The sequence below is a fragment of the Ceratotherium simum genome, chromosome 9 (assembly GCF_057802395.1).
Source record: "Ceratotherium simum simum isolate JZ-2026a chromosome 9, ASM5780239v1, whole genome shotgun sequence".
Classification (NCBI taxonomy): domain Eukaryota; kingdom Metazoa; phylum Chordata; class Mammalia; order Perissodactyla; family Rhinocerotidae; genus Ceratotherium; species Ceratotherium simum.
The window spans coordinates 73,179,015-73,203,464 of NC_141908.1; the positions used below are offsets into that span (position 1 = coordinate 73,179,015).

Here is a 24,450-nt window from a genome sequence, read left to right on the forward strand (position 1 = left end):
TTAGGTTTTGAATGACCAACTGACTAGAAAGTGTTCAGAGCTGAACAGCATGCTTCGGACTGCTAGTATGGAAAATGCCAGAATCATTGCTGACCATCAAGCCATTCTGCAGGTATTCATTTTTAACACTGGTCAATTTCTGATAGAGTCTGGTCAATTTCTGATAGAGTCAGTAGGAAGCCTCCTTGTCTAAGAGATCAGGAAATATAAATGGACAACTGGATAAATAAAATATTTTAACAATTAATTCTAAGAAATTTTACTGAATTATTTTATTTTTTGATTAGTGGTTTTCAGTTTTCATCAGAGGGGTCATTTGGCTTTACTTTCTTAATTTGCTTTCTTTTTTTTTTTTATAATTTTATTTATTTATTTATTTTTCCCCCAAAGCCCCAGTGGATAGTTGTATGTCATAGCTGCACATCCTTCTAGTTGCTGTATGTGGGACGCGGCCTCAGCATGGCCAGAGAAGCCGTGCGTCGGTGCGTGCCTGGGATCCGATCCCTGGCCGCCAGCAGCGGAGCGTGCGCACCCAACCGCTAAGCCACGGGGCCAGCCCTTAATTTGCTTTCTTAATGGTTTCTTCTCAAAATCATTATTTAGGAAAAGTAATTACCTGTCCCATTATTTATAGACTCATGGAGAACACTGACTGACCCTGAAGTACTTACCTCTTCCCCAAACACCTGTGCTTTCCCATTTTGCTTATGCTGTTCCCTCTGCTGAGAATGGTCTTTACTTCATCGTCAACTATTTGAAATTCTATTCATTCTTTTTTTTTTTTTTTGTGAGGAACATCAGCCCTGAGCTAACATCTGATGCCAACCCTTCTCTTTTTTTTGCTGAGGAAGACTGGCCCTGGGCTAACATCCGTGCCCATCTTCCTCTACTTTATATGGGATGCTGCCACAGCATAGCTTGACAAGCAGTGCATCAGTGCGCGCCCAGGATCCGAACCTGCGAACCCTGGGCTGCCGAAGTGGAGCGCACGCACTTAACTGCTTGTGCCACTGGGCCAGCCCTCTAATTATTCTTTAAGACTCACTTTCATCAAGAAGCTTGATCACTCCAACCAGAAAGGATCGGTTTTCTCAACTTCTACTCCTTGGACACTAAACAGACTATAATAATAATAGCTCTCTCTTTTTTTTTTTTTTGGAGCATACTTATTATATACCAAGCATTGTGCTAAGGATTTTATATATATTACCTCCTTTAATCCTAGCAGCCATTAGGTAAAGGGATATTTATTATCCTCATTTTACGGATAAGAAAAATGAGGTTTAGAGAAGTTAATCAACTTGCCTGAAATCACCTACCTAGTAAGTGGTAGCACCGGCTTTAAACCTAGATATGAGTCCAATCTCAGTGTTTTTAATCGTTATGCTATGCTGTCTCTCTGTTCTGCATTCTATAGTAGTAATTTATGTGATGGCTCATTTCCTGTATCACATTGTGAACTTCCTAGAAGCAAGGACGTTGTCTTGTATATCTTTGTTATTACCCATAGTGCTAAGCATGTTTTGCACATAATAGGTACTCAATAAATATTTTTCATTAATTCAACAAACATTTACTGTTTACTCTATGGAGGTATGATGCTAGATCTAGATAGGATTATAGCGGAAAACAAGACAAAATCCTTACTTTCATGAAATGTACAATTTAGTAGACTAAATGTCTGCTAATTGTCATGACATGACATGACTAAATGTCATGGACATACAAATTAGTAGAGTAATGTGACTTATGTATGTAACACTGCCACAACATTTTAAAACTTCGGGATATTACACAAGTGAGACCCCAAGTGTGAAGGAGTAAATGTTTGCCTTGCAATCAAATATTGTTAAAATAAAAGTGTTTTAAAGTATGTTTACAAAAGTAATTGTTAATGTGTACTGTATTTGCAAAAGCTTTATAAATTGAAGGTAGAGAGAGGGGGGTGTGTATAAAAATGTGATGTTTTGATAATTCCAAAGTGGTGAGCCAGAGAAAATTGTGCAAAACAGTTATAGCTGTCACAGTATCTGAGTACAGTTTCAAATATTCTCAGAAGAGTTCACACCAGACTCTTAAACATGAGTGTCCCTTTGGGGTGGGATCATTTGGAAAGGGTGAGATAGAGAAGGATCTTTTCCCTTTACATACATTGATATTGTTTTACTTTTTAAAATAAAGTATGTATCATATTGAAATTTTAAAGTACCAAAAATATTCTTAATATAATTTTACATCTAAAAATATGTTCATGTTAGAAGTTTTATAAATTTTGCTGCAAGATGAGTAAATAATTGTTGTGCACCTTGGTTGTTGGCCAGTAGAGCTGTAAAATGCTAGAATTGTGGTCATGTCAGGGTGGGGACAAAGAGAAAGCTGGGCATTAAAATAAATTCTTTTAAAAAGAGGTTTTAGGGGCGGGCCCAGTGGCACAGCAGTTAAGTGCGCTTGCTCCGCTTCGGCAGCCCGGGGTTTGCAGGTTTGGATCCCGGGTGCGCACCGATGCACCGCTTGTCAAGCCATGCTGTGGCAGTGTCCCATGTAAAGTGGAGGAAGATGGGCATGGATGTTAGCCCAGGGCCAGTCTCCCTCAGCAAAAAAGAGGAGGATTGGCATCGGATGTTAGCTCAGGGCTGATCTTCCTCACACACAAGAAAAGGTTTTATTTATATAAATAAAATTTGTGTTTTGTAAGCTAATTCAGTATCTTTGATCAGTTATTTTGAATGCTACCCTACCCAATGACTTTCTGGCATCTCATCTTTTAACATTACTTCTAACACTCAGGTAGAGCAGAAAATGATGACACAGACATTTCAAGAACAAAACTTACTGCTGGATGCAGCCCATGCCAGTATCACAAGTGAGCTTCAGACTGTTCAGAATGAGAAAACCCAGCTCCAAGCACACCTGTAAGTCAGTTGTGGGCAACTTCTCATGCAGCTTTTGTTCTTGCATTTGTATTTTTTATCTTTAATGAAAACGTTTAATTCTGCATTTGCTGGGCCAGCCTCCAAAATAAAATAAAGACTGCCCTCAAGGAACTAGTTTGGTTAGAACATTTTGGTAACTGCCCTCAGGTGGGAGATATGTTCTACAGGAACATTTCGTCTTTCTGTTACAGAAGAACTCACATTTAGCTTTCATACCTCCTTGTTCTCTTCCTGCAGGGACCATTTAATCCTTGAACATAACCAGTGTCTCCAGAAAGCACAGGATGCTGAGGAGAGGACAGCTGTGCAGAAAGAGCTGCTAGAATCAACTATTGCAAGGTTGCGAGGAGAACTGGAAGCGTCAGTGCAAGAGAAGAAGTCTCTGCTAGAGGAGAAAGAAAGACTTCAGAGAGAGGTGAGGAGAGGCCGATTTACCTTACCTCCTGGTCATGGTGGTGCTCTTGTTTTAAAATTGTATTTTAAGTGCAAGCGACGAGAAAAGAAATACAACCCAGATGCAGTTTGTCTGACTTGCCCATTAAAGAAATCCTTAGGTGGCTAATCTATGTCTTTGAGCATGTGAAGTAGTCTGTGCCAAATAGTGTACCCTTGTACAGCATTAGTGAATGTCAACTAATATTCACACATCCTCATGTTAGTTAAGGGGTCAGATTTTAAAAACTGATTTCCCCTGAAGGAGTGGAACAATGTAGGTTAAGGGGGAACAGCCCTGTCTTCTCAGTTAGGAAGGAACCCGCAGAGTCTGACGTGCAGACGTGTCTTTCTAATTTCAGGGCTATTTGTGAAGTCTGCTCTGCCTCAGAGACTCCCTGAGTGGCCCCTTTTCTGAGAGGATGTGCTATCTCTGCAGTGTAGGTATTAACTGACGTGCAGGGTGTGTCTCCTATAGTAGAGCCTGTTGGCTGCTTTAAAATTGACCCATTTCTTTGTTTTCCCCTCCTTGGGCAGGTTAATAAAACAGACAAAGAAATAGCACAAGAAAAATGCAATTTGGAAAAGGAATTAGCTAAAAACAAGGTATTCCACATTTTATTTGTTGTTATTTCACTATATTTCATTTCCTTCTGTACCACTGCCTCCTGTATCAGCTTATCTTAATCAGGAGATGGGTTGTTTTGTTGAATACCAGGACATGGGAGAATAGAGAAGCCACGAAGCTGGATGCAGCTCAGAGTACTGCAGCCACTGCAGCATAGGCTGCTTTTGGGGAACATTTGCTTGTTTGAGCATCTGGCGTTTGCCAGTGAGTCATCACTGCCCTGGCCCTAGTGTTCACCAGTAGTTTAGCCAGGAAGTCCCCTGTGAGTGAGCTAATGGGCCTGTGGGAGACAAAGGGATGATTACTGACGATGCTGTTTTTATACACAAAGCTAAGTTAGGGTTCCTAAGTACCTGTGAACACTTGCCACTTTATTTTCGAGGTGCCCTTTTCTGGGTTCTAAAAAGGCCAGAGAAAGAAATAGAATCCTTATTAAAATAAAACAAAAACCAATCTTTAAAACATTGCTGTTTGTATTTCAAAATTTGGAGAGAGTAAAGATTATGTACCACCGTCATCTAGAGAATATATGTGGAGCATCAAGGAGTATTAGCCTACCCCAGACAATGAATCCAGCAACGGGTGTCAGCTATAGTCATCAAGTCTTGACTGTGTCCTGGCTTCTGGCTCAACTAAATAGCATGTGTATTACCATATATATGTGAACTTGTAATTTAAGAATTGGGGAGAGAAGAAAAGCTAAATTCTGAGCCTGAGCTCAAATACAGTTTACCAAGCTGGCAGGTACCTTCTGTGGTTTAGTCACATTTCAAATCTAGTGATTTGAAAATAGTTCATCCTAAAAATCTTGAAATAAAGCTGATTTCCTGTGGCAAGAACTTGGCTGGTGTCATTTGGCCTCAAATATGCTTTTTAAAATTTGGAAAACTGGTGGATACCATTAAATACATTGATGCTTTTTGCTTAAAAATGTTAGTGAATGTTACATAGCTAAGGCAAATGTTGTGTGTCTATGATTAAAACATAGCATGATTATTTTGCTTGTCTGATTTCACTTATCTTAACGTAGGCTGAATGTATGTTCACGGGGCTGAAAGATACTTGCTCAGTAGAGAGGTTGTGTTAGGCCAAATGATAATGCTTATACAGAGTCCCATTTTTTGGTCTAATTTGATATTTTTTTAAATGTGTATTCATTGTAAAGCTATGTTTTTTTTGTTTTTTTTTTTTTTAAAGATTCTATTTATTTTATTTTTTCCCCCCAAAGCCCCAGTAGATAGTTGTATGTCATAGCTGCACATCCTTCTAGTTGCTGTATGTGGGACTCGGCCTCAGGATGGAGGGAGAAGTGGTGCCTCGATGCGCACCCGGGATCCGAACCCGGGCCACCAGCATTGCAGCGCGCGCACTTAACCACCAAGCCACAGGGCCGGCCCTGTAAAGCTATGTTTTAAAGTCAGGTTTATTGAGTTATAATTTACATAGTGAAATCTACGTATTACTCACAGTTCTGTGAGTTTTGACAAACATACAATCATGTAACCACCACCACAATTAAAATCTAGAACATTTCTATCACCCTAGCAAGTTCCCTTGTGCCCTTTTGTAATCAACCTCTTCCTCTACCCTCATCCCCTGGCAACCACTGATCTGTTTTTCTGTCCCTATAGTTTTATCTTTTCCAGCATGTCATGTAAATAGAATCATACAATATGTAGCATTTTAAGTCTGGCTTCTTTTATTTAGCATAAGGCATTTGAGATTCATCCATGTTGTTGTATGTATCAGTAGTTTGTGTTCCAGTGTATGGATATATCACAGTTTCTTTTTTTTTTTATATGATTGACATACAACATCTTAGTGATTTGATATTTATATACATTCTGGAATGATTACCATGATAAGTAGTTAACATCTGTCAGCATACAAAGTTATTACAATATTATTGACTATATTCCCTATGTTGTACATTATATCCCATGACTCAATTATTTTATAACTGGAAATTTGTACCTCTTAATCCCTTTCACCCATTCTACCCACCCCCCCACCTCTGGTAACCACCAGTTTGTTTCCTCTATCTGTGAGTCTGTTTCTGTTTTGTTTGTTTGTTTGTTTTGTTTTTTAGATGTCACAGTTTTTTTACCCATTTGCCAATTGAGGGACATTTGGGTTGTTTCCAGATTTGGGCAATTATGAATAAAGCCTGTATAAATATTCACATATGAACATATATTTTTATTTCTCTTGGGTAAATATCAGGAGTTGGATTTCTGGATCCTATGGTAAATATATGTTTGACATAATAACAAACTGTTCATCTGTTTCCCAAAGGATCTGTTTTCCAAAAGATGCTCCAAAGTATCTTGCATTCCCACCAGTAATATATGAGTTCCAGTTTCTTTCCATTCTCACCAGCACTTGGTATTGTCGGTTCTTTTAGTTTCAGCCATCCTGACTGGTGTGTAGTGGCATATCCTTGTGGCTGTAATTTGCATTTCTCCAATAACTAATAATATTGAGCATCTTGAGCATCTTTGCATCTGCTTATTTGCCATCTACAACTTGAAGTGTCTCTTCAAATCTTTTTACCATTTTTAATTCATTTGTTTTCTTATTATTGATTTTTCAGAGATTTAAAAAGTCTCATTAATTCTTAGTTAAAAATTTTTACTTTGTATATACACAAATCTTATATGTGCTTTACATATATTATCTTCTATTTTATGCCTTGTCTTTTCATGTTCTTTCCAGAACAGAAGTGTTATATTTCAATGAAGTCTAATTTATCATTTAAAAATTTTATGTATCATATTTTTTGTGTCATATCTAAGAAATTTTTACCTAACCTAAGATCCTACGATTTTCTCCTTGGATCTCCTTTAGAAGTTTTAGTTTTAGGTTTTACATTAGGTCTATGATCTATTTCAAGTTAATTTTTATATATCATGCAAGATACAGTTCAAGGTTTGTTTCATTTTTAGGTGGATTGTCTGATTGTTCTAGTACCTTTTATTATTGAGATGTAATTAATATACCTTAATTCACCTTCTTAAAATATACAGTTCAAGGGTTTCTGAGTATATTCACAAGTTTGTGCAAACATCACCACTGTCTAATTCTAGAACGTTTTTATCACCCCAAAAGAAACCCAGTACCCAATAGCAGTCACTCCCATTCACCCTTGCCCCCAGCCCATGGCAACCACTATTCTACTTTCTGTCTGTATGGATTTGTCTATTCTGGACATTTCATATAAATAGAATCAAACAGTATGTGGACTTTTGGGTCTGGCTTCTTTGCTTAGTATAATGTTTTCAAGGTTTATCCATGTTGTAGTATATGTCAGTAGTTTGTTCCTTTTTATGGCTGAATATTATACTGTATGAACATATCACACTTCATTTATCCATTCATCAGTTGATAGACATTCAGGTGGTTTCCACTTTTTGGCCACTAAGAATAATGCTGTGAACATTTGTGTACAACTTTTTTGTGGGCGTATTTTTTCAATTCTCTAAGAGTAAAACTGCTGGATCACGTGATAACTCTATTTATCATTTTGAGAAACTGCTGAACTGTTTTACAAAGTGGCTGCACCAATTTACAATCTCACCAGCAACGTATGAGGTCTCCAGTATCTCCATGTCCTCACCTACTCTTGTTAGTGTCCGCTTTTTTTTTTTTTTAATTATTATACCCATCCTAACGGGTGTGAAATATCTCACTGTTTTCTTTTAATTGAGGTAAAATTCACATAATATAATATCAACCATTTTAAAGTGAACAATTCAGTGAAATTTAGTACATTCACGATGTTGTGCAGCTACCACTTCTGTCTAGTTCCAAAACATTTTCACCCCCCAAAGGAAACCCCATACCCATTAAGCAATCACTCCTCATTCCCTCCTTCCCCCAGCCCCTGACAACTACCAAGCTGCATTCTATCTCTATGGATTTACCTATTCTAGATATTTTGTATAAATATAATCATACAATATGTGATCTTTTGTTTCTGGCTTCTTTCACTTAGCGTAACGGTTTTGAGGTTCATCCATGTTATGTGTATCAGTACTTCATTCCTTTTTATGGCTGAGTGATATCATTGTGTGTGCGTGTGTGTGTGTATATATATCTGCACACACACACACTATATATAGGTAGATATATATACCACAATTTGTTTATCTTTTCATCTATTGATTGACTTCTGCATTGTTTCCACCTTTTGGCTACTGTGGTTAGTGCTGCTATAAACATGTGTATGTTTATTTGTAAGTACCTGTTTTCAGTACCTTGGGATATATACCTAGGAGCAGGATTGCTGGGTCATACGGTAATTTTATGTTTAAGTTTCTGAGGAGCCAGCAGACTGTTTTCCACAGTGCTGAACCACTTTACATTCCCACCAGCGATGTACAAGGGCTCCAGTTTCACCACATCCTCACCAACACATGTTATTTTTCATTTTTGATAATAGCCACCTTAATGGGTGTGAAAGTGGTACCTCATTGTGGTTTTGATTTGCATTTCTCTAATAACTAATGATGTTGAGCATCTTTTCATGTGCTTACTGGCCATTTGTGTATCTTCTTTGGAGAAATGTGTATTCAGATCCTTTACCCATTTTTAAACTGGGTTATTTGTCTTTTAATTGTTGAGTTGTAAGAGTTCTTTATATATTCTGGATTGTAGACCCTTAGCAGATATGTGATTTGCAGATATTTTTCTCCCATTCTGTGTGTTCTCTTGTTTAAATTTTAGATTTTTATGAAGTCCAGTTTATCTATTTTTTCTTTGATTGCCTATGCTTTAGGTGTCACATCTGAGAAACTGTTGCGTAATTCAATGTCACAAAGATTTATACCTATTTTTTATTCTAAGAATTTGATAGTTTTACATATTATATTTAGGTATTTGATCCATTTTGAGTTAATTTTATATATGGTATGAGGTAGAGATTCAACTTCATTATTCTGCCTTCATTATTATCCAGCACCATTTGCTGGAAGACTGTTCTTTCTACTGAATAGTCTTGGTTCCCTTGTCAAAACCCAGTTAACTGTAGATGTATGGGTTTATTTCTGCACTCTCAATTCTATTGCATTGATCTATATGACTGTCCTTATGCCAGTACCACATGCTCTTCATTACTGTAGCTTCATAGTAAGTTTTGAAATCAAGATGTGTGAGTCCTCCAACTTTGTCTTTTTTCAAGATTGTTCTGGCTATTCTGGATCTTTGAATTTCTATATGAATTTTAGGATCAGCTTTTCCTTTTATTCTCCAGAAAAGAGCAGCTGGAATTTTGATAGGTTTGTATTGAATCTGTAGATCAATTTGGGAAGTATTGCAATCTTAACCATACAATATCTTATATATTTTCTCTATATAAGATTGTTTTATCTGCAAATAGAGATAGTTTTATTTCTTCCTTTCCAATTTTGCTGCCTTTTTATTTCTTTTTCTTGTGTAGCTGCCTTGGCTAGAACCTCCAGTACAATGTTGAATAGCAGCAGTAAGAGCAGACATCCTTGTCTTGCTCCTGATCTTAGAGGGAAAGCTTTCAGTTTGTCACCATTAAGTAAGATGTTAGCTGTGGGCTTTTCCTAAATGCCCTTTATCAGGATGAGGAAATTCCCTTCTATTCCTAGTTTGTTGAGAATTTTTATCAGCAAAATGTGTTGAATTTTGTCAATTGCTTTTTCTATGTCTATTGAGATAATCTGGTGGATTTTGTCCTTTACTGTAATAGTAGTGGTGTGTTACATTGATTGATTTCAAATGTTGAACCAAGCTTTCATTTTTGGGATAAATTTCACTTGGTCTTGGTGTATTTTTTTTAAAATGTTGTTTGATTTGGCTTGCTAGTATTTTGTTGAGGAATTTTGAATCTATATTAATAAGGAATATTCTGTAGTTTTCTTTTCTTGTGATGTTTTTGTCTGGTTTTGGTATCAAGGTAATATTGGCCTCTTAAAATGGTTTGGTAAGTTTTCCCTCCTCTTCTATTTTTTGCAAGAGTTTGTGAGAGGTTGGAATTGATTCTTCTTTAAATGTTTTGTAAAATTCACCAGTGAAGCCATCTGGTTCTAGGTGGAATTTTTTTGTGGGGAGTTTTTTGTTCTGTTTTTTTTGTTTTTAATTATTATTATTTATTCAATCTCTCTACTTGCTATACTTCTATTCAGATTTTCTACTTTTTTTTAAGTCACTTTCGGTAGTTTGGGCCTTTCTAGGAATTTGTTCATTTCATCTAGGCTATCCAATTTATTGGCATATAGTTGTTCATAGTAGCCCCTTTATTTCTGTAAGTTCAGTATAATGTCCCTTCTTTCATTCCTAATTTTAGTAATTTGTGTCTTCTCTTTTTTTTTTTTTCTTGGTTAATATGGCTAAAGGTTTATCAATTTTGTTGATCTTTTCAAAGAACCAACTTTTGCTTTTACTGCTTTTCTCTATTTTTCTATTCTCTATTTTATTTCTGCTCTAATCCTTATTATTTTTTTCCCTCTGCTTGCTCTGGGTTTAATTTGCTCTTCTTTTTCTAGTTTCTTAGGATGGAAGCTTACATTATTGATTTGAGATATTTCTTCTTTTTTAATATAGATGTCTACAGCTATAAATTTCCCTCTACCACTTTCGCTGCATACTATACATTTTGTCAAGTTATGTTTTCATTTTTGTTCATCTCAGAATATTCTTTAATTTCCCTTAGAATTTCCTCTTTGACCCATTTGTTATTTAGAAATGTGTTGTTTAATTTCCCCATATATGTGAATTTCCAAAATTTCCTTCTTTTATTGATTTCTAATTTTCTTCCATTGTGCTTGTATAATCTGTCCTTTCAAATTTACTGAGAGTTGTTTTATGGCTCAACATATGGTATATCCTTGAGAATGCTTTATGTGCACTTGAGAAAATATGTCTTCTGCTATTGTTGGGGGGAGTGTTCTATAGATGTCTGTTAGGTCTAGTTGCTTTATGGTGTTCTTCAAGTCATGTGTTTCCTCACTGAGCTTTTGTCTAGCTGTTCTATCCATTATTTGAAAGTGGGATATTGAAGTCTCCAACTATTATTGTTGAATAGTTTATTTCTCTCTTCAATTCTGTCAGTTTTTGCTTCACTGTTTTTGCTTCACTGGGTCTCTGTTGTTAGATGCATATATATTTATAAATGTTGTATCTTGTTGATGAGTTGACCCTTTATTCAATATATAATGTCCTTCATCTCGCAGATTTTTGTCTTAATGTCAATTTTGTCTAATGTTAGTGTAGCTGCTTTAGCTCTTTTCAGATTACTGTTTACATCGTATATCTTTTTTCATCCTTTTACTTTCAACCCATTTGTGTCTTTGGATCTAAAGTGTGTTTCTTATAAACAGCATACAGTTGGATCTCTTTAAAAATTCATTCAGCCTATCTCTGCTTTTTAGCTGGAGCATTTAACCCATTTATATTTAACATCATTATTTATAAGGTAGGATTTACACCTGCCACTTTACTATTTGTTTTTTTAATATGTCTTATATGCTTTTTGTTCTTCTGTTTCTCCATTACTGCCTTGTTTTGTGTTAAGTAGATATTTCTAGTGCGTTTGTTTAATTCCCTTATTCTTTCTTTCTTTCTTTCTTTTTGTGAGGAAGATTGGCCCTGAGCTAACATCTGCCAATCCTCCTCTTTTTTTGCTGAGGAAGACTGGCCCTGGGCTAAGATCCATGCCCATCTTCCTCCACTTTATATGGGACGCTGCCACAGCATGGCTTGATAAGTGGTGTGTTGGTGTGTGCCTGGGATCCAAACCGGCGAACCCCGGGCCGCCGCAGCAGAGTGCGTGCACTTAACTGCTTGTGCCACTGGGCCGGCCCCCCCTTATTCTTTCTTTTACTATGTATTTTTAATTTATAGGTAACAAAGAGAATTATAAACAAAAGATACATATTTATATATCTTTTATATGTACCTATGTCACTATCTTTACTGGTACCCTTTATTTCTTTATGTGGATTCCAGTTATTATCTAATGCCGTTTTATTTCAGGCTAAAGAACTCCCTTTAGTATTTCTTATAGGGCATATTTTCCAGCGTCATAGTTCAGACCCCACCAAAGGGTGGACTTTGGTAAATTACTCCACACAATTTTGATTGGGATTAGAGAGAACTGACATCTTAGCAATACTGAATCTTCTAATACATGAACATGATATATCTCTTCATTTTATTTAGATTTTTGATTTATCTTGTCAGTAGTTTGTAATTTTCAGCATATCAAATATTGGACGTATTTTTTTAGATTTTTATCTAAGAATTCATGGGTTTTGGTAGTGTTATAAATTGCACTTTTAAGAAATATCAATTTCCAAGTGTTGCTAGTATATAGAAACACAATTGATTTGACCTTGTATCCTTACTAAACTCACTTATTCTAGTATCCTTTTTGTAGATTCTTTGGGATTTCCTAAATAGACAATCATGTCTGTTGTAAGTAGGGACAGTTTTATTTCTCCCTTTCCAATCTCTAGGCCTTTTATACTTTTTCTTGCCTTGTTGCACTAGCTATGGCCTCCTGTATGATATTGAATAGGAACAGTGAAAGTAGATATCCTTACCTTTTTCCCCATCTTAGGAGGAAACAGTCTTTCACCAATAAAATTGATATTAGTTGTACTTTTTTTATAGATATCCTCCATCAGGTAGTGATGGTTCCCTTTCATTTCTAGATTGCTGAGTTTTTATCATGGATTAATGTTGAATTTTGTGAAATGCTTTTTCTGTATCTATTGAAATGTCATATGGTTTCTCTTCTGTAGTCTCTTGATGTGGTGAATTATACTGATTTTGAATGTTGAACAAGCTTTGTATTAGTGGGATAAACTTCACTTACTCCTGATTTGTTATCTTTTTTATATATTTCTGGATTCATTTTGCTAATACTTTGTGGAGGATTTTTGCTTTATATTCACAGATTAAATTAATATTTAAATAAATACCAACTACCAGAAGGCCTTCCACTTCTAGTAAATGTGAACTATTAATTTGTAGTAACCCTCCTGCTGAAGACAAGAAAAGCTGAAAAAATGTACAAGAAAAGAAAAAAAAAAGTCTTCAAAATCACTAGAGCTGTCAGACTATAAATCCCCACATATAGAGGCAGGGGAACATGTTCATATGATACCTTTTGTTTTACAATTACAAATGTCATTTTTAAATTAAGATATTTTTGGATCTGGCATAAATAGACTGCTCTTCTCCTTTTGTTTTTCAAAGGTACACATAAACGTATTAACCCACAACCTGAAGACGCTCGAGGAGAAGAATAAGCACCTGGCAGGTCAAATGGCTTCCCTAGAGCTTCCAGTCGCTTCTGATTACCATGGGGTGGGTATAAAAAGGTCAGTCTAAAGTAAGAATTAATGACTAATGAGTTTTTAAAAAATCAGAAGTCAGGAGATGGGTTTTCTTCATTTGTTTGTGTTTTAATAATTATTATAACTCTGAATACTCAGGCTAAATATGGCAGAGAGCCATACAGTATTCAAACCATAGAGGATTTAAGAAAACAAGAATTGAAGGCAGCTATTAAATATTTGCCTATACAGATGATCTATAATGCTGAAAAGCACAAAGATTTCTAATGTTTTAGAATATTGCCTCTTCCATAAATTGTGAGGAAGAACCTGTATTTGTTCCCCCTTTCTGACAGTTACCCCTACTAGGCAATCAGTAATGGGTTCAATTTCTCAAAGCTCTTTGACAAGGTCAGTGCGTTACAAACAGATGGTCGAGTTCTTAACACATCTTCTCCAAGTGAAGAGGATTTAAAGAGATGACCTTTTCTGTTAAGCAGCTAATAAGTTTCCTGTGTGCTTTTGAGCCCTTGAAAAAGAATTAGTTATTCCTTCTGTAACATGCAAATCATCTTTGAAAATTCCATAGGAGGCCCTGATGTGAGTCTATCTAAATCTGAGCTCAATTCTTTCAAACTCTGTCATAAGCTGCTCATTACTTCAACTATGAAAAATTTCAGAGTAAATCTAAATCTTCTTACATTTTCATGGCTTTAGAGCCACACTGCCTAGATTTCAATTTTGGCTGTGACCTTGGGTTTGATCCTTAACCTCTCTGAGCCTCAGTTTCTTAATCTGTCAAAATGGGGATAATAATACTATTATTAGGAGGTTGTCTGAGGATTAAGTAAGCTAATACATGTAAAGCATGTAGCAGATAGCTAACATTTATTGAATTCTTAGTATCTGAACTGTCCCAGAAAAAAAGCCTTTAAGTTTCTATTGGAGCAGCAAGGTGCATTAGCTCTAATTCCTGGTACTCTGAGACCAACCCCCCTCCCCCAGGATTAATGATTCATCTGTGTTCTTTGCTCGTTGGCCAGGCCTCAGCTGGGCTTGTCCCCGCACCTGGTTTTGGTACTTCTGGAAGACCCAATCTCAGTCTTCTTGATTCCTTCATGGCCTCACCCTGTTAGTGACTTTGACAGATCTTGCCAGTGATTTAGTCACTGTTGATTTCCTGCCTGCTCACCACACCTCTTGATTGAGGTCTCCCAGTGATAACCCACACCTCAGTTCCAGCTTGCAGTTCTGTGTCTCCATTTAGAATCTTCTCTGACAAAGCTTGCCTAGAAGTGCTTCAGTTGGTTGTATGAGTCTTGAGGAATGAAGTCAAGATTTGAAGAATTTTCTTTTTTTTATCTTAGAAGTATCATTAAACCTATTGCCATTCAATGCTGGCAGTGTATTTTTGTTCTTTGAGAGTTAACACTTGAAATTCTCAGGGAGAGCTATTTCCTAGTATAACCTTTTATTGATTTTGAGAGATATACATGTGAGTGTGTGTTGTGTACGCCACACCACAGATTTGAACTCAGACCTGGTTTCAACCCTTGGCTCTGTTTATTTAGTGTATGACCTGGGCAGGGTCTTAACCTCTATGGCCTTCAGTGCCAAGGGGGTCTCCCCTGTCAGAATTCCCACAGCACACCGTGCATACCTATATCAAAATAATCACTACACTGATTAGAAATTGACCTGTTTCTGTGGACTGATCACTCTTTATGACTTTTCCATAGGTTTTTATCAAGCCTAGAATGTCTAAAATGGCCTAATTCTTCTAGTCAAGGCAACTACCAAGGAGAAAACAATGTTCCAGACTAGTATGCCCTCTTGTAGAACATATTCTAGCATGAAAATATTTTGAACAGAGTAAAAAATGAATTCCGTGTTATTATATAGTAATTTTAGTTTCGAATATGTTTTTGCTTTTATTTGGAAAACATTCACAGTACTTAAAGTGCACTACAAATGATGACTAAAGAATAGTTGTAACCACGTCGGAGGTAGTGAGGTACTCATCCTCTCGTGTAAATTAATGTCCCTGCATGTGTGGTTTCATCTGTACGAACTTGCCTGAAGTTGAACATAAAAGTCTAAATTCTTTGGCTTTAAATGCTTAAAAGGCCCCCTGGTCTATTATTCACAGATAAAGCAAATCTAAACCAGAAATAGTAATATGTCAATATAGGAAATTTACCAATATTAATAAGACTTTGAACTCAAGATTTACTGGAGATGATCCGTAGTGCAGCTAGTTGGCCTATGTGATTATGAATTTCTCTTCTCAATCACATCTGCTTGTGTGTATTATCTTCACAATTGATTTGTGAGGATGATTTTGACATATGGCAAATATCAATATTTCCTGTTATTAAGATATAACACTGAAATTGATTATGGAAGGTGAAAATTTCCACCTTCAATCACTAATAATGTTCCTGAAGTACCAATAAGGCCCAAAATTTAATCAAAAGAAAACTGTATTTTAGACTTATTTCTTCTGACAAAGTCTGAGGAAAAAGACATGAAAAAAATAACTGTCATTATTTAAGGCTGTTTGAATGAAGAAATATGTAATTTCATGAAATATAGAGCCTTCAGTAATGTTTGTCCCAGATAACCATGTTGAGTGCTTGATCAAACAATGTTGGAGTTCCCAACAAATGTTTCTGTTGTTTTCTGCGATTTTTTTTATTGCCTTTTACTATGGTAACTGAAGTGTCTCCTACCATCTCAGAAGTTGTAATCATCTGCAGCTGCGGTTTTCTTTTTTTTTTAATTTTTTGTTTATTGCAGTAACATTGGTTTATAACATTGTAAAAATTTCAGGTGTACATCATTGTACTTCTATTTCTGCATAGATTACATCATGTTCACCACCAAAATACTAATTACAACCCATCACCACACACGTACCGAATTATCCCTTTCACCCTCCTCCCTCCCCCCTTCCCCTCTGGTAACCACCAATCCAATCTCTGTCCCTATGTGTTTGTTTATTGTTGTTATTATCTACTACTTAATGAAGGAAATCATGCGGTATTTGACCTTCTCCCTCTGACTTATTTCACTTTGCATTATACCCTCAATGTCCATCCATGATGTCACAAATGGCTGGATTTCATCGTTTCTTATGGCTAAGTAGTATTCCATTGTGTATATATACCACAGCTTCTTTATCCATTCGTCCCTTGATGGGCACTTAGGTTGCTTCCAAGTCTTGGCTATTGTGAATAACGCTGCAATGAACACATGGGTGCATGTACCTTTACAAATTGGTGTTTTAAAGTTCTTTGGATAAATACCCAGCAGTGGGATGGCTGGATCATATGGTAGTTCTATCCTTGATTTTTTGAGGAATCTCCATACTGTTTTCCATAGTGGCTGCACCAGTTTGCACTCCCACCAGCAGTGTATGAGAGTTCCCTTCTCTCCACATCCTCTCCAACACATGTTGTTTCCTGTCTTGTTAATTATTCTGACGGGCGTCAGGTGATATCTCATTGTAGTTTTGATTTGCATTTCCCTGATAGTTAATGATTTTGAACATCTTTTCATGTGTCTGTTGGCCATCTGTATATCTTCTTTGGAGAAATGTCTGTTCAGGTCCTTTGCCCATTTTTTAATTGGGTTGGTAGTTTTTTTGTTGTTGAGATGCATGAGTTCTTTATATATTTTGGAGATTAAGCCCTTATCAGAAGTATGGTTTGCAAATATCTTCTCCCAATTTTTAGGTTGTCTTTTCGTTTTGTTGATGGTTTCCTTTGCTGTGCAGAAGCTTTTTAGTTTGATGTAGTCCCATTTGTTTATTTTTTCTATTGTTTCTCTTGCCCGGTCAGACGTGGTGTTTGAGAAGATGTTGCTAAGACTGATGTTGAAGAGCGTACTGCCTATGTTTTCTTCTAGAAGTTTCACAGTTTCAGGTCTTACATTCAAGTCTTTAATCCATTTGGAGTTAATTTTTGTGTATGGTGTAAGGTAAGGGTCTACTTTCATTTTTTTGCATATGGCTATCCAGTTTTCCCAACACCATTTGTTGAAGAGACTTTCTTTTCCCCATTGTATGTTCTTGGCTCCTTTGTCAAAGATTAGCTGTCCATAGATGTGTGGGTTTATTTCTGGGCTTTCAATTCTCTTCCATTGATCTGTGTGTCTGTTTTTGTGCCAGTACCATGCTGTTTTGGTTACTACAGCTTTGTAGTATATTTTGAAATCAGGGAGTGTGATACCTCCAGCTTTGTTCTTTTTTCTCAGGATTCCTTTAGCTATTCGGGGTCTTTTGTTGTTCCATATAAATTTTAGGATTCTTTGTTCTATTTCTGTGAAAAATGTTGTTGGAACTTTGATAGGGATTGCATTGAATCTATAGATGGCTTTAGGAAGTATGGACATCTTAACTATGTTAATTCTTCCAATCCAAGAGCACGGAATATCTTTCCATTTCTTTGTGTCTTCTTCAATTTCTTTCAGAAATGTTTTATAGTTTTTGGTGTACAGATCTTTCACCTCTTTGGTTAAGTTTATTCCTAGGTATTTTATTCTTTTTGTTGCAATTGTAAATGGGATGGTATCCTTAATTTCTCTTTCTGCTACTTCGTTGTTAGTGTACAGAAATGCAACTGATTTTTGTATGTTGATTTTGTATCCTGCAACTTTACCATACTCGTTTATTACTTCTAAAAGTTTTCTGGTGGATTCTTTGGGGTTTTCTATATATAAAATCATGTCATCTGCAAATAGTGACAGTTTCACTTCTTCCTGTCCAATTTGGATCCCTTTTATTTCTTTCTCTTGCCTGATTGCTCTGGCTAGGACTTCCAGTACTATGTTAAATAGGAGTGGTGACAGTGGGCATCCTTGTCTGGTTCCTGTTCTTAGAGGGATGGCTTTCAGTTTTTCACCATTGAGGATGATATTAGCTGTGGGTTTGTCATATATGGTCTTTATTATGTTGAGGTACTTTCCTTCTATACCCATTTTATTCAGAGTTTTTATCATAAATGGATGCTGTATCTTGTCAAATGCTTTCTTTGCATCTATTGAGATGATCATGTGATTTTTATTCTTCATTTTATTAATGTGGTGTATTACGTTGATTGATTTGCGAATGTTAAACCATCCCTGCATCCCTGGAATAAATCCCACTTGATCATGGTGTATAATCTTTTTAACGTATTGTTGTATGTGATTTGCTAGTATTTTATTGAGGATTTTTGCATCGATGTTCATCAGTGATATTGGCCTGTAATTTTCTTTTTTTGTGTTGTCCTTGTCTGGTTTTGGTATCAGGGTAATGTCAGCTTCGTAGAATGAGTTAGGCAGCTTCCCCCCTCCTCAATTTTTTGGAAGAGTTTGAGAAGGATAGGTATTAAGTCTTCTTTGAATGTTTGGTAGAATTCACCAGGGAAGCCGTCTGGTCCTGGACTTTTATTTTTGGGGAGGTTTGTGATTACTGTTTCGATCTCCTTACTGGTGATTGGTCTATTCAAATTCTCTACTTCTTCTTGATCCAGTTTTGGAAGGTTGTATGATTCTAAGAATTTATCCATTTCTTCCAGATTGTCGAATTGGTTGGCATATAGCTTTTCATAGTATTCTTTTATAATCTTTTGTATTTCTGAGGTGTCTGTTGTAACCTCTCCTCTTTCATTTCTGATTTTACTTATTTGTGCCTTCTCTCTTTTTTTCTTGGTGAGTCTAGCTAAAGGTTTGTCAATTTTGTTGATCTTTTCAAAGAACCAGCTCTTGGTTTTATTAATTTTTTCTATTGTTTTTTTGGTCTCTATTTCATTTATTTCTGCTCTGATTTTTATTATTTCCCTTCTTCTACTGATTTTGGGCTTTGTTTGTTCTTCTTTTTCCAGTTCCTTCAGGTGCATTGTTAGATTGTTTATTTGAGATTTTTCTTGTTTGTTGAGATAGGCCGCAGCTGCGGTTTTCTTAAAAAACTGTATAATCCTCCAACTGCATGTCTGCAACCTGATACAACCACCCCACATCCAGGTTGGATTGCAACTACAAAGGAATAATTGACATAGCAGAAATAGAATTAACAAACAGAGAGCAGCGAACTCGGGGACTCCTAAGGCACTCATCCTTCCATTAGCAGTCTCCCTGCAGGTTGCGTATTAGCACAATGATCAGCTATCTAGGAAAAGATTAAGAGGAGCGGTAGCAAAGAAATATGGATCCTGGTTTCATTACTATAGAAGTAGAAAGGGTATAAACACTTGTTTAAAAAGGAAAATGGTTATTCCATTCTATGCCTGGAGGTACTGATACATGTGTTTGTTTTGTCAGCTTGCCCGACAGCAGGTGGAAAAAGTCTTGGGAAAAATTACTGAGAGTAAAAATAAACTGGCCTATGAAAAGGGAAAACTCCAGGTATGAGATTTCATTTTCTGATTTTTATTGTCTAATTTTTTAAAGCCAATTGTCAAGCTAAAATATTGCTGGATTTTGTGTGTGTGCGTGTTAGGAAGATTAGCCCTGAGCTAACATCTACTGCCAGTCCTCATCCTTTTGCTTAGGAAGATTGGCCCTAGGCTAACATTTGTGCCCATCTTCCTCTACTTTATATGGGACGCCACAACAGCATGGCTTGACAAGTGGTGCACACCCAGGATCCGGGCCTGTGAACCCTGGGCTGCCGAAGCAGAGCGCACACACTTAACCACTACGCCACCGCAGCAGCCCCAAATATTGCTGGATTGTGAGAGGACGTAACTCTGTCATTTACTAATTCTATAACTTTGGACAAATCTTTGAACCTCCATAAGTTTGTTGCCTCATTAAAATCCAGGTGACTTCTATTCACGTACCTATAATATAATGCTGAAACCTAAAATTGTGAAGCCAAAGCCCATTCTGCAAGTATATGAAGCTTTATTATAATTATTTTATGCATGGTCATTCACTGAGAATGTAGAGGGCCTATGCTCTCTTTTTTGCTGGATTTTTATAACATTCCTAAAAAGAAATAACCCTGGAAATTGGGACTCGAGGCAATAGAATAGACTTGAGTGAATGGGATGATGCTCCTCTTTTGCTGCCTGTGGGTTTTGTCCCTATAGAACCCACAAAGCAGGATGCTTGCCACTGATATGGCTAGGCCTGCCTTAAACCAACTCCCGTGGAAACCCTGAAGTCTAAATCAGTGGTTCTCAGCCTTAGCTACACAGTAGAATCACCTGGGCAATTTTTAAAACTCCTCATGCTGGGAAGTGTATGATGTCTGACATTTACTTCGAGCCATAAAAAAAGGAAAAAAATAGTTTGATGGATGGATAGAGGAAATGATAGATGGATAGATATGTGATAAGCAAGTATAAAAGTGTTAATGGTAGAATTTGGATGGCAGGTGTATGCACATTCACAGTAAAATTCTTCCAATTTTTCTGTATATTTAAAATTTTTCACAATAAAATATAAGGGAAAAATCTCCATGACAACGCTTACACCCCAGAGCAATTAAATCAGAATCTCAGGAAGTAGGTCCTAGGCTTCAATACTTTTTAAAGCTCCCTGGTGATTCCAACACGCAAGCATAGTTGAGGACCACTGGACTAAATGGTATGAAGTGAAGTCCAGTCGGGCTTGGCAACTATAGAGCCAGTTTGATAAGCAGTCTCACTAGAGGCTTGCCAAACACGTCAGCGTTAACCTCACCTCATCTGCTCCAGGGGTTTTTACCTCATAGGGTGCAGACAAGATCAGGCCCAGACATGGCAGGCTGTCCGAAGGGCAGCTGATAAACCATGGTTGTGAAACAGTATGTTGTCCACTATTTGGCCACTGTTTGTATGCTTTTAATGAATATATTCCAGAGGCAGTGATGCATTTATAATCATCTACACTTGTGTAACCTTGGACAAGTCTTAATTTTTTTGAGTTTCATCTTATTCACCTGTAAAATGAGAGGGGGAGCATACCTCTTATGTTTACTTCTCACTGGGAAAGACAGTCAACATTACAGGCTGGGTGTGTAGATTATTACAGACACAGAAGAACTTTCTCTTTTGTGAAACTAATAATCCCATAGAAGCTATGACCTATGATTTTGACCTTCTTTTAGCTTTCCCAAGAGATATGAAGTATATTTTTAAGTATATAAGAAAAATCCCAAATGCTCATAGCCAACTTAAAGCCAAATTTTGTCTGGGAGTGGAATACATTTTAAAACTTATTGATGAGTCTGATGTTATCTATTTAACCTTTTAGACCTGATTACGTATTAGAGGTTATCCTCCTAATCTTAAGGAAAATATATGCCTTTTTTCTGCCCATATTCCTCTAGTTAGGGCTTAAGATTTTTGATAGTCTTTGAAAGCTGAAACCCTTTTGAAACTGTTAATTCACTGGTGTCTTTAATGTCCAGCTTGAGTTGGCACATTCCAAAGCACTGATCTCGTCAGCCCAGAGAGAGTGCTCTTACTGCACAGTACTCTTGCAAGAGAACTTAAAGGAAGAGCTGCATACTAAACATAATCAAAACAACGGTCTGCTGTGTGTTGTCTCTCCATTGGATTATAATCGATTAAAAATATTACACATGACTGGGGCCGGCCCAGTGTCACAGTGGTTGGGTTCGGTGTACTCCGCTTCAGTGGCCCGGGGTGCTCAGGGTCAGATCCTGGGCATGGACCTACACCACTCATCAAGCCAGGCTGTGGCAGCGTCCCACATACAAAAATGGAGGAAGAATGGGCACAGATGTTGGCACAGGGCCACTCTTCCTCAAGCAAAAAGAGGAAGATTGGCAACAGGCGTTAGCTCAGGGCCAATCTTCCTCACCAAAAAAAATATATATATTACATATGAATCATATTAGATAAAAGATTGTATTTTCAGAATTGACTTAATGATTGATATAAATACTGGGTTTTAGGTATTAATGTAGACTGTGTTAGAAACTGCTGCCCAACATTCAAACATGGTTTGGATTTCATTTTCAGTGCTGTATACTATTCTATTATATAAGTATGCCAAAATATATTTATCCTTTCTTCTATTGATGGATATTTAGGCAGTTTCAAATTGCTTACAAACAATGCTGATATGATAAATTCTTATACATATCTCCTTCTACTCATATGCAAAAGATTCTCTAGGCTAGGTATAATTCTTAGGAGAATTACTGGGTTATAGGATGTATATATCTTGAATTTTACTAGAGTTTGCCAAATTTCTCCTAAAAGTAGTTATACCAATTTAGAAATCAGTCTGTATAAGAGGGTATAGAGTTACATGTGTTAACATGGATGAACCTCAAAAAATAATACTATGTACTGTTTAGGGATACATTTATAGTACAATTATTAAATAGGAATGATAAACAGCAAATTCAGCATAGTGGTTAACTCTAGGATGGAGGGAGGAGATTTGGTTGGAGTAGGCTACGCAGAGGATTTCCGGTGTACTGGTAATGTCGTCTTTTTAAGTTGAGTGATGGTTGGATGGGATATTACTATCTACGTCTGAAAGAGTCTTAACACTTTTGTTGTTGTTTTTAAGCATGTCAGTTTGAGTGCTTTAGGCTCACTCTAATCTACCATTGGCCCATCACTTACACCAACTGGATTCCAATATTATGTTAGCTGCTTAACCACCTATGAGCAGCTGCATTTGTGACCTTAATTTAAAGATTAGGTAAGGATTTTGTTTGTTTTAGTAAATTTTTTATTGAACTATAACATACATACAGAAAAGTACCAGGGTACAGCCTAATGAATTTTCAGAAAGTCAAGGTACCCATGTGATTAGCACTCAGAACAAGAAGCAGAACATTCCCAGCACCCAGCACCCATTTCATAGGCTTTTCCGGTCACTGTCCCCCACAAGGGTAATTGCCATCTGACTTCTAACACTCCAGGTTAATTTCACCTGTATTTGGACTTTATATAATAATACACTATATACTTTTTCTTGTTTCTTTCACCTAGTATTATGATTGAGAGATTCATCCATGTTGTTGGTTGTTGTCATTCTTTGGATTGCTGCATGATATTCCATTACATGAATATTAGTTAAGGGTTTTAAAAAGAAAAAAAAATCTTTGCTGCACTGAAATTATCACAATTTCCTGACTATATTTTCATACTTTTAGTCAAAATACGTAACTTTGGCAGTTCATGTTGTTTTAACTCTGAAGCTCATTTCAGACTATAAAGGGGCTCACATGGTAGGCATATCCTACTTTACCTCAAATTTATCATATGTTTTGAAGAAAAAAAAAACCCTGGGAAATTAATGACATTACTTCAGAAAACTTGCATTATAAAACAGATTAAAATAAGGATTCCTTTCCATCCATTTCTTAGTAGTGTCATAGTTTCTATAGTGTTATATTTTTTATAGTTTATATAAAATATGTGTATATATGTATATATTTAGATCATTTGAAACATGAGGATATGACCTTGACCTTAATTACTGCCATTCCTGAGACTGCTGATAAGCTAGCTATGGAAGCTGCTTGGATGTTAATGACACAGAAACACCAGCTCTCTGAGGGGCAACAGGATTTATTTGCTTCTATGTTCTTTCCCATTTGAATGTCCTGAATTAGTAATCCTGCCAAATAATAAACTCAGTACAGAAATTAGAGTGCTTTATAGATGAGAACATACGATCTGACAAGTTTCAGGGCATTGTCTTGAGTACCTGGAGGCTGAGATGGGGTAAATTATCTGAGGAATATTGTGGAATAAGGATAATCTGTGTTTTGCTTGAAGAGAGGCAAATCTACAAGTCTTCAGAGTTAGTCCATTTTCTATTGGATCCTATAAGTTAATAGCAGTTTGCTTATGTTTAAAATGAGAATAACTGTTGTATCCATTTTCAGTCATCAATCAAGAGGCAGGCACTTTAATTCTGAACTTTTAATGAAAACCATGATTAATATTTAGTGATGGCTTTGGGGAGCCACACGTTTTACACTGCACACTGTGGAAAAGAGCAACAGAAACAGACAAAGCTGAGAGAAAAGGGTTCTGCTGATGGAACAAGAGATATTTCCTGAAACAAAATATGTTTTCATGCATCCTTTCAAAAAAAAACCTTACTATTTGCACTCAAATTTTAACAGTTCCTGAAAATGTCCAGTAGCTACAGCCAAGAGGTGTTAGCCCTCCACAGGTAGGAAACA

The 24,450-nt window shown here is 36.5% G+C and overlaps 1 protein-coding gene across 10 annotated transcripts in view; it reads left to right on the forward strand.

Annotated features, from left to right (window-relative positions):
- The window catches only part of CCDC150 (coiled-coil domain containing 150), a 79,941-nt gene that overhangs the window by 22,756 nt on the left and 32,735 nt on the right, over positions 1-24,450 (forward strand). For 8 of the 10 annotated variants that reach the window (XM_087435529.1, XM_014784703.2, XM_087435526.1 and 5 more), the window contains 6 exons: positions 5-112; positions 2,788-2,912; positions 3,171-3,348; positions 3,903-3,971; positions 13,222-13,332; positions 19,605-19,688. In XM_087435529.1, the coding sequence (XP_087291655.1) occupies positions 5-112; positions 2,788-2,912; positions 3,171-3,348; positions 3,903-3,971; positions 13,222-13,332; positions 19,605-19,688 (675 nt within the window). The remainder of the gene's footprint in view (positions 1-4; positions 113-2,787; positions 2,913-3,170; positions 3,349-3,902; positions 3,972-13,221; positions 13,333-19,604; positions 19,689-24,450) is intronic. The other 2 variants (XM_087435528.1, XM_087435532.1) reach the window with 2 other exon arrangements.